General features: G+C 48.8%; 1 protein-coding gene across 1 annotated transcript; it reads left to right on the top strand.

The window, feature by feature from the left end:
- The first annotated feature begins 1,454 nt into the window (after positions 1–1,454).
- Positions 1,455–10,618, top strand: LOC149852777 (olfactory receptor 2C1-like). Its single transcript, XM_090028412.1, has 2 exons — positions 1,455–1,523; positions 9,674–10,618. Exons 1-2 carry the CDS (start codon positions 1,455–1,457, stop codon positions 10,616–10,618), a joined length of 1,014 nt encoding a protein of 337 aa, XP_089884538.1.
- The last annotated feature ends 523 nt before the right edge of the window (positions 10,619–11,141 follow it).

The following is an 11,141-nucleotide window of genomic DNA, read 5'->3' as shown; positions in this document are numbered from 1 at the left end:
CTCAGCCACCCTCCTCCCCATGCTGCCCCAGGGGCAAGTCAGCCCATTCCCAGGTTTCCCGCAGGCCACAAGAGCCTGTTGAAGGCCGAAGCAGAGAGGGGCCCCATCCTTTTTTTCTGCAGCACCTGCCCACCTCTCCCGTGGCTGGGAGGCAAGCTGACTAATAGGTGCAATGTTCCCCGTTGCAACACTGCAAACTAAAGTACAGTGGGATATAGTTTAGTTTGCAATGCTGCAAACTCATTTATAACCCCCAAAACACACATACATGTAATGTGTGATGCCATTAAGCCACACAAAGGGAAATTGTGTCCCATGTATAAGTGTCCTAAAGTGTCACTCTGCCAGCCATGACCGCCGCCATGACAACAAGCAGCAGCACCAGCATGACAGTCTCCTCCACCCCCATTTCACTTCCCATGCTGAGCATTACAGTGCCAGAGGAAGACCTGGAGCTGGAGATCACAATGCCTTAGCAAGGGAACTTCTGGGGAAGAAGGGGGAATCATCTGAGTTTGTGCTCCACCCCTTGCAAGTTTCCCCTCGAGACAGGTCTCCTTCTTCAGAAGGCACTCTGGAGGAGGTTGCGGTAGAGTTTGTGAAGGCAAGTAGCTCAGTTGAGTCTGCTCCTCCTGTTGCTGTGCCCCTGAATGCTGAGGAGGGAAAAAAGCAGCATCCACACATACCCCTGCACCCCAGAAGTGAGCAGGTAGTGTGGTCTGGGATCATTCTGAGCTGGCAGATGATCCTACATATGCTATCTGCCTGCACTGCCAAGCTAAAACACATGAGCACCACGGGGATGCTGATGTACCTCTGAAGGCACCACCCCCTTACCCTTGCTCCTCCTCAGCCTGGCACCAGTGGGAGCATGCCCAAAGGGAAGTCCCCCTCTCCCTCCAAAGCCCCAATCCCCCCAAAGCAGAGGCAGGCCACCCTGGAACAGTGGGGGAAAAGCGGACAGAAAGGGGGGCACATTGCAAAGGCAAGCGAGATCACCCAGAGCATTGGGGAGATACTTGCTGTGGATGGCCAGCCCTTCTCCTTAGTTGAGCAGCCAGGGTTCAGGGAGCTCATGGCGCTCATCATAACAAGTGCCCGCACATACCACCTTCAGCAGGACTGTGGTGCCCTCCCTGTATGAGGCATGCAGGGAGTACTTGAGGCAGAAGCTGCACAAGGCAGGTCCATAGGTGGCCTTACACTTCACCTCGGACATCTGGAGCAGCTGGGGTGGACATCATGTCTACCTCGCCATCACATAGCATTGGTGTGACCAGTCAAGCTGTCACTGGGCTCTTCTTCAAGCTGAGGTGATGGATGAGTCCCACCTGGCAACAAAGATCATGGGGGCCATGAACCACTTGGTGCAGGGGTGGCTTGTTGGCCAGGGAGAGCTCGCCCTCAAGCTTGTTGGGCAGGGTGTCATCATAGTCACTGACAATTGCGCCAATATGCTCAAGGTGGTCCGTGATGCGAACTTTGTTGGTATCCACTGTGTGGCACACGAGTTCCACCTCATTGTTAGGGACATCTTGGAGGGGGACAGGGCTGCTGGTGACAGCAGCAGCACCACCAGTAAGCTCATTTTCAAATGCAGGAATGTGGCAGGATACTTCCGGCAGAACATCAAGGCGGGCAAGATGCTGCGGGACAAACAAGCAGAGCTGAGCATCCCACAGCACAAAATCATGCAGGATGTGGAGACTCAGTGGAACTCCACATACCTGATGCTTGAGGCATCAGGGGGTGAGGGATAGGCTGGGGGCGGGGGGAAAGGGGACTGTAGCAAGTAGAAGTGGAGAGATACAAGTATGAGCTGCACTTCATCACCCTCCTAGGTAGAGAGAATCATGTACTCAATAACATAGACATTGAATTCTGACACACTGCGACCTGCCGGACATCTGATTCCCCGGGTACCTCTGCACTTTTACCTGCGCTGCTACATCCCACTTCCCCACCCCCACGCCCCCGCCCAGCCTGTCCCTCACCCCATGATGCCAGTTGGTGGAAATGGAGGCTTTCTTGCCTGCATTGCAGGCCAGGCCAGCCTCTGGCTTTTTTACTATTCCTTCCATCCAGGAACAGCACACACACCAACTGCAGGTGCTTCCTCAGCCTGATGAAGGGTTTTTCAAGCCAAAAACCTTGCTAAGACAAATTTCTCTAACTATTCAGTTGGTCTACTAAAAAATACCAGATTAGATTGACCCAAAGAACCTTGTCTGCCAGTGCCATATCCTTAGGCCAACACCCCTAGCTCCTGTCCCCGGTCAGCTGCCCAGAAGGACGCAGGGCCCTGGGCACATCCAAGCCCCAGGGCTGGGGCTGGCAGGGAGAGTTTTCTGGCAGCTGCTGGAGAAGAAGCTCTTGCAGGAAAGGAAAGAAAGGCTCTAGTCTGTGACAGTTTGGCTGCCTGAGATGCTGCTGGTGCTGCTGTGCTGCTCACCAAGTTATTGCCTTATGTGCTTTAAAGTGATGGACCAGGACGAGGCTGTAGAGGAGGAGGCAGCCTCACTGGGTCACACTACCATGTCATGTAGAGGCCCCAGCGCCAGTGAGGGCGCACCTTAACACACACTCACAAAATCAGATGTCATGAGTTTTGCTGGTCAGCAGCTTGAGGTGCAGTTTCCCAGAAACCCCTGCACCTATCTCCTTGAAACTTGACAGGCTTTGTGGCCTCAGCAGGGGCCACCCTCCCTGCTGTTGTCATTTGAATCGGGAAGAAATGAGAAAGTTATGGCAGCTTCATGATTCCCCGTTATAGTCTATGGGCAAAATGTCAAAACAATTTCAACAAAACGAAATGGAACAGTGCTTTCAAAACGAAACAAAACTCCAAATGAAACACTGCCCCATTGAAATGGTGAAACCGAGGTTGAAATGAAAGGGTGCTGTTTTGCACAGCCCTAGAAATCGACAACACCAACAAAAACTTAATGAAAATAAAGGGCTAGCTCCCCAGTGGAAGTCATCTGCCCTTTTTGCTGCCACAGCCCAGCCTTGCAGCCCACCCAGTAGGGGAAGGCACTAGCTGGTGGGATGGCCTGAAGGGCAGCAACTAAGATGGCAGCTGCCCTCTCATGCCTCTCCACCAATCAGCACTGAGGGGGCAGGACCACATGAAGGACAACCAGCAGTCAAGATGGCGACCACCCCATTGTCCCTCCTCCCCCTGGAGCCTCTCCACCAATCAGCACTGAGGGGTGGGGCCACAACAAAATGACCACAAAATTGGCAGTTTGGATTGTGACCAAGCTGTGAAAATTGCACTCTCTTGCCGCAGGTTAGGTAGGTCCTTACCTAATACCCACCTCATAAAACAGTGTCCTTGCAGATAACAAGGAGCATTCAGGGAACCAGTCACCTGAATCCCTTAGAACAGAACTACCAACTCCTCCGGTAGGAGGCAGCTGCTCAGGTATAGGACCTGCTCCCCAGAAAACAACTCCTCGACTGCTACATTGGAGGACCCTTCATTTATCTTCTTATCTTCTTCACCCTCATCTGCAGACTCCTCTGTAACACCACTCTTTTACTTATCTTTTGTCTTACAGATCCCATGGCATGTTGACAAGATAACCCCCAGATATTGCTATTATCACAACCTATGGAATTTAGTACAAGAATATGGCAGATGGGCAATCGCAAGAAAGCATTCGCCTCTTCTCTTTGATGACACAGAAGGCAGACCGTGCTGGAAGAGTGGCTCAGGCCTGCCCATACGCCAGCCCTACCACCCTTCAGATCACAAAAATGATTCTGTTAAGCCTTTTCCAACTGGTGCCTCCATAATCCAACAACATTGCACCCATATGACTGGAGGGGATGCACATAATCTTCACAACATATTTCTAAGCCCAAGGCAGGACAGGGCTAAAACTAGGTTGGTGTGGACTTTCCATTCTTCTTTCCTGGACTTCTGAAGCTGCAGTTTGAACACTTCTGATTTACATGAGGCTGAGCTGGGAATTGAGAAAGGAATCCCTTGGAGTCTCTGCTGAGGGAAGGGAGCAAGAGAGGAGAATCAATCCGAGAGCCATTACTCCTGATTTACACAGGGGTGAATGAGAAAGAAATTGGTTCTGGTCAGCCCATTGGAGTTACTCTTCACTAAACCACAGTTAATGAAAAGATCAATCTGGCAGTGTTCCACCAAAGGGTTCGCTTCTGCTATACACAGGGGTGAGTGATGGAAGAATCAGTAAGCTTGGAGAGCACCATGAAAATATTTATTTTCCTGTTACTCATTATCGTGCTATGTGTCTTGTGTGTTAGACATATTTTCTCTCTGGATTCACTTTGAATAACTTCTGGATCAGGCACGAGAACATTTTTACTGCCCTGACAGCGCCACTTTGCCTGGCATGGGTAGGCCTCGCTAGAGTACTCTATGCAATTCTGGGCATGGCATTTTGAAAGGAATGTGGAGAAGGTCCACTTGCCTGATGGCTGTGCGGTGCTTGTTCACACTCCTGCTGCGGGGCCCCTCTGTAGGAAGGTGAAGCTTGGTGGCAGCATGTGTCCCCATGGGCCAATCTATGGTCCTGCCAGTCCATTATATCATGGGGTGATGCAGATAGCAGCAAGGATGCCCTCTGTCTTCAGGCTCAAGGCACACAGGAGGTGATACCTGAACTGTGCTTCCATCTTCATGGACTCACTGAGCATCTCACTGGCCCACTCTGCAATGGCCGCATGGTGCTGCAGGGCTCCTGCATGCTACCCAGCAATCCACAGGGCAGTGTGCCAGGACTCTTTGATGTTGTACCGTACTATTGCCAAGTACTGGCAGTGGTACAGCTACTTTTCCTCCCTCCACTGTCTGATCTCCACAACCCAGGAATGGCTGCCCTCCACCAGAGAAGCCAGCATGTCAGTCTTTGAGTAGGCACTGGCCTTCCTTGGCTTGGGAGCCTTCTGGGCACCAGTCTCAGAGTGCATCCCTGGGGATTATCTGGTCCTGCAGTGCTGCCACCACCATTTGCAAGTGTCAGGCCTGAAAATAGATTGCAAGGAACCGGCTTTCATTGTTCTCTTGGCTGCCACCCTGATATAACAAAGAACTCCTCACCTGAAGTTGCAACTTGCAAAGCCATCTAGCCAACAGACAGGCTTAGTCATGCTGCTGACTCTCAGCATGGTAAATTCACTCTCCCCTCTGCTCCCTAGGGACCCAGGAAAGTTGTTGACCTCAAAGATGTGGGACATTTCCTCACTGGAGGTGCACATGACCCTGCTTGCACTCAACATATGATTGTCATCCTGTGTCCTCATGAACCACTGCCTCAGTTATCTTGCACTTGGACCAGCAATGGACCTAGTCACCATTATATCCCAGACCACCATTTTCTTTGTCATCTGTTCGTACAACACCTTGCTTTTGTGGCTTGACCTGAGCAGGTTCTCAATGTCACCCCGGATGGCAATGACATCAATTACCTCTTTCCCAATCCATTTGGTGCCGCGCTTGTCCGTGGTGCCAGAACTGGATTGTGGGGCCATGGTAGAGGAAGAATGAATGGGTACATGGTGGTATGGAAATCTAAACTTGCTTGGGTGGGTTGTAGATGGCTGGTTCTCAGGATCTCCCTGATCGGTGAATGGATGGAGGGATGGCAGTCCTTGGTGGTTGGTGATGCTGGCAAATAAGACTAAATTTGATCTTGGGCTGGTGGTGAGCACGAAATGGCTACGCTTCCATGCAGGGTAATTAAGAGATGGGGGTGATCACATTGGGCATGTTACCTCTGGGCAGTAGAGTTCTGCTATCGGGGCCAAAACAGCTGCACAAAATTCAAGAGGGGCCAGAAGTGGGGTCAAAGCAGTGCACTGTAGGATGCCTAGAGGACGAAGCAGACTGCTTTTCCTGGGTTCGTAGCCCTGGAAAACTGTTCAGATGTTTTTTGTGATATCCCAAGATAAACTATAATCACTTCTTATCCTCCACCTTTTCAAGTTCTCCTGGGACAAATCCAATGCCTGTTTGTAGCCTGAGCTGGTGTTGTCATTTGAGTCACTGTCTTGTTTGTGGGGAAGGACGGTGCTATCAGCTCCCAGCTCAGCTCCCAGCCCCCACGGAGTGGCAGTGATGAAACAACCTACCCCTCCTGCTCTCATATCCATAAAAACTTGTTTCACTCCTCACACAGCCCTTTGGAAGTGGGGCAGAGATGCCGGGATGTGAGGAAGAGCCTCCTGCACTCAGATATGTGGATTCCTTCATCTGGATTTCAGAGCTAAGCCTGCCCAGGCACAAGACAAACCTGGCTCAGTCGGAAGAGGGACACAAAAGCAGAAGGGGACCCAGGAACAAGAGCAGGGATCCTCAGCTGCAGGGGGTAATAGCGATCCATCCGTCCATCTGTTCATACAAAGGTCCATCCACTGAGTCTCTGTTTTTCCAACCACCACATCTAGCTCTCTCCCTCACTCACACCCTGAGAAGCCTTGGCTGCTAGAGTCGGGGTTCCCATGATTATAGGGTGCCAGCACCAAGTGTCCACCACAGCTGCACCATCCGCCACCCAGCAAGATTATCCTGGAGCACAGCAGCAGGTGAGGGAGCATCCCAGAGTCAGGCACAGACGGTGCTGCTGCACAGGAAGGGGTCAGACCTAGCTGATCTCTCTGACCTCCATAAAGACCCTTAGAAATAGAGCTTGACCACCCAGGAGTGCCTTGTCCCAGGACACTACAGCGACTGGAGGTGTCAGTGCAGACCGCAGGCACCACAGCACAGATTCTGCCCTGGAACCGGAGCACCAGAGCTATCAGGAGCATCAGGGAGCTGTCAGGTGGGAGGAATTTGGGCAGAGGAGAATGGAGGTGAGTCCAGAAGTTTTACTTCTAACCATTTGTTCATAAGAACACTATTCATTGCTCCGCAGGGTTTGGAAGCTTGCTAGGTTGTTCGCTTTCTTAGCTTTTTAAAATAGGGATAATGGCATTCCCTTACTTCCCAGCAGTCCTAAGAGGATAAATACATATTGGGCTCACACACCTCCAGGAAGGACAAGGGACAGATATGCACCTAGGTTAGCTTCCTGTGTCAGAAGAAAACTATTTGGGAATACCTTTATGCATAGGAAGACTGCAACCGTAGGAAGGGGACTTCTGTTTGGAAAGCACTGTGAGACTCTACAGCCTCCCATCAGTTCCTGATCATACAAAAGATTTACCTGGCTTAACTTAAGCCCATGAATACATCCATCACTGGGGAGCATACATTAACCTTTATGATCTGTTACATCTGCCTGTTCTTGTAGTGATACAAGTTGTAGCTTTAACCAAGACTGTTGTTTCTTTAACCTAGAATAAAAATGAGTTTAATGTGCAATTTGTTGTTGTTATACTTGATTGCTACAGAAGCATCCAGATGCACAAATTACATCATAGTAGTTTATACGCATATCAAATGATACCAATGCAATGGTTACATTGCTGTGTACTTCTCCATTCTTCACAAAATTCAAATTTTCCAGCCACCCAATTAGAGATAACCCATAAAAGCCGGTATCTAAAAGTTAGATCTAAGATGGTCACAGATAGACAACTTACCTTGACACTTCCTGTGAAGATGAGGTACAGTTAGGTCTGCAAAATCAGTGTCATTTGCTCAAGGGTTTTACAGGATACAGGCTCCTGAAACGAAAACCACTCAAGAATTGTCATTTTGCATAATATTTTTAGGTGCAGAATTGGAGAGCTAGTAGATAGCAGAATCCACATGCATCCTGCATGGCTGATAAATAGTCAAAATGCTGAAAATGTAGTGTTAAACTACTACCTCCAGACATAGGCAACTGGTAGGGGGTTCGTGGGGGTGCATGTGCCCCCCCCACGGGGCTAGTGCCCCCCCAATGGCCAACACCAATGCCGTTGGTAGGGCTGGTGCCCCCGTAACACATGGAATAAAGAGATGTGAAAATGTTTTTAACTTGTGTGGGAATCATCACTTTACGATAGTAGTAGGGTAAGGAAAAGTCAGTTATTCTAGTGGTCGTTTCTTACTTGGGAAGGCAATTCGAGGTCCATGGTATAGTAGTGTGTTCTTAATGGCACACAATGTTTCTATGAGCGCTAAAAAGTTACAAATAAGAAAACAGTAATTAGTTATCAAGGAATCATAGACAATGAGGGTTGGAAGAGACCTCAGGAGGTCACATTTAGTCCAGCCGCCTGCTCAAAGCAGGATGGTCCCCATCTAGACCATCTCCAACTAGGTTATGAATTATTTATAAATGTTCAGGGGTATGAAAATTGTTTAATTCCTTACAGGCTCAGAATTAAGGTCATAGATTGCTTTTGGAGCTAAGTGTATTTCTGCTGTAGTCTCTGGTCACTAAAATTGCCCCATATAGTATATGGTTTTAGTGTTTCTGCGACAGATGTGTCACTCAAGCATGAACTCAACATTAGCAAAGCTTTAAGGTTGAAATTATTCATAACAAGATACCATATACAGTTTGATTACTGAGGATTCAAATATAAATGGACCAGGAATCCCCAATTTCTAAATGCCTGAATCAGGAGTAGGGTCATAATGCTGTTGTAGCCTGAATGGTTCAGGGAATAGGTAAGAAGCATGTTTATCTGGTAAACATCCCTTATTGGATCAATTGTACAGTTAGGAAGGATGTTAGATAAGGTTTGCGGCACAAAGTGCTCTTCCTTAGGTCTGGGACAGGAGGAGAGTATAAAACAATGACTTTTGTTTAACTCCAAGATGTAAATGAAAATAGTTCCTTAAAGAAGAGGAAAAGAGCAGTAGATGTGTGGAGCTCATGGAAGTATTCAGAGGTAGCTACAAGACAAGTAAAGAGCAGTTGAAATGGATATTCGAATTACATCAAGCAAGAGGTCATCCTTTTAGTTAGTATTTAACTTAAGATGCAGCTGCTTGTCTAACATCTCTCCCAAGTATACAGGCAGGACAAAAATATCACCAAAGAAATCTGAATTCAGAAGATTTCTTTCATGGGAAGACCGTTAAAACTGCTCATGCCCTCACAAATGTCCCACTACTATCAGTCATTTTCTACGCGCATACGTTGCTTTGCAAATCCGTCTTTCAGCATCTAATCCTCTATATGCCTTGTATCAGGAGCTTGGGCATGCAGCTCAGAAATGTGATGTGCCAGGGTGTACCTAGGAATTAGAATCTGCAATGCCTAAGTAATTCTGACAGCTTGGGTATTTCATATTGCTCACCTGTTGTTATTACTGTTGTTGTCATCATCATTTTAATTAGATATGCTGTTTATTAGTATTGGCACTGTAATGATGCTTAGAAGCCTCAGCTCTGAACCACAACCTCCTCTTGCTAAGAGCTGTACAAGCGCAACAAAGAAAAGGCCCTGTGGCAAAGAAAGCAGAGCCTAAGTATCCAGCCGTCTATGGCAAATCCAGTTCTTGATATAGGCATCTGATTCACTTTAAATGGTCAGATTTTTTTTTCCTGCCATGTGAATCCCACTTTCCCATCCAGCACCACAGATGACCCTTCAGGTCTTTAACTGTTCTTCTCACCACCTAGCCCTGATTTTCTCTACCAAAACCACAAGGAAGAAGGATTCCTTCTGAGTAAGGATGCTGCCCTGTAATTTTTTCCTCTCCTTTGTGCGGCTTCTCCTTTCATCCGTGTCTTTGTCATTTCTCCCAGCAGGAAGAAAGAGGCAATGGGAGCTCCCAGGGAGAGTTCATCTTACTGGGCCTTTCTGACAAGCCGTACCTGGAGATGCTGTTTTTTGTGGTCTTCCTAATCTCCTACGTCCTGACATTGTTCTGGAACCTGGCCATCATTGTGGTCTCACAGCTGGACCCCCGTCTCCACACACCCATGTACTTCTTCCTCAGCAACCTCTCTCTCCTGGACCTCTGCTCCTCCACTACCATTGTACCTCAGATGCTGGTGAATTTACGCAGTGCCCACAAGACCATCTCGTGGACTGGCTGCATGGCCCAGCTCGTCATCTCCCTTGGCCTGGGGTCCACAGAGTGTGTCTTGTTGGTAGTCATGGCCTATGATCGCTACGCCGCTGTCTGTCAGCCCCTGCGCTACATGACCATCATGAGCCATCGCCTCTGCTGGCTTATGGTGACTGGCTCCTGGCTGAGCGGCATCACCAATTCTCTTGTGCAGACTATCCTGACTTTGCAGTTGCCGTTCTGCGGACAAAAACAGATCAACAACTTCTTCTGTGAGGTCCCAGCTATGATCAGTCTCTCATGTGGTGAGACCTCCATCAATGAGGCCGGGCTCATTGCTGGTGCTTCATTCTTGTTGCCAGGGCCCCTGGGCCTTATCCTGGTCTCCTACGGGTACATTGGTGCTACAGTGCTAAGGATCCGCTCGGCTGAGGGAAGACGCAAGGCTTTCAGCACCTGCACCTCCCACCTCACCGTGGTCTCACTCTTCTATAGCACGGCCATCTACATGTACCTGCAGCCCCCGTCCCACCACTCCCAGAACCAGGGCAAAATGGTCTCCCTCCTCTACGGCATCATCACCCCAATGCTGAACCCTTTGATCTACACATTGAGGAACAAGGATGTGCACGGGGCCCTTAGGAGAGCTCTAGGAAAGCTGTTCTGGATGCAGATGACATAGGCCAGAAAAATGGCATCGGCCTGGCATAACAAGGCCTCCCCTTCAGCTGGGGGTAGGGATTCGAAACTGGTCAAAGGTCCGCAAGACTGGTAGGATTGGGGACTGGAAAATAAGGGCTTTCCCATGAATTCATTACGCCCAGCCCAGCTTGGTAATGTCTGAGAACTGTTATGGTCTTAAAGCTACTTGTTACAGGAATTAAAGCAAGTGGGTAAAGCGTCAGCCCCAGGAAGGCTGCTGCAGCTGACATGGTTTGAACTTTCCCCACAGCTGAAGCCCTGGCTTCTTCTAGTAATTAAGTATTGCTCCATATGTCATTCTGTTCGCTGTGTCCCCAGCCATATACTCCCAGGGTCTTTTAGCAGCTATCAGTCCATTTTCTTGTTTTGTTTTACCATTTTTTTCTTTGATGGAGAACAATTTGGTTTCTTTCCTGAAAACAAGCCAACAAACAAAAAGGCCTGGTTCCCAAAGAAAAGGCTTGTTGTTCTGTGAGAGCATGGAAAGCATTGTCCAACCACTT

Source organism: Crocodylus siamensis, chromosome 15, assembly GCF_052110815.1.
Source record: "Crocodylus siamensis isolate JL-2025a chromosome 15, ASM5211081v1, whole genome shotgun sequence".
Classification (NCBI taxonomy): domain Eukaryota; kingdom Metazoa; phylum Chordata; order Crocodylia; family Crocodylidae; genus Crocodylus; species Crocodylus siamensis.
The sequence above is the reverse complement of the archived record's forward strand: the minus strand, read 5'-3'. Positions and strand labels throughout refer to the sequence as shown.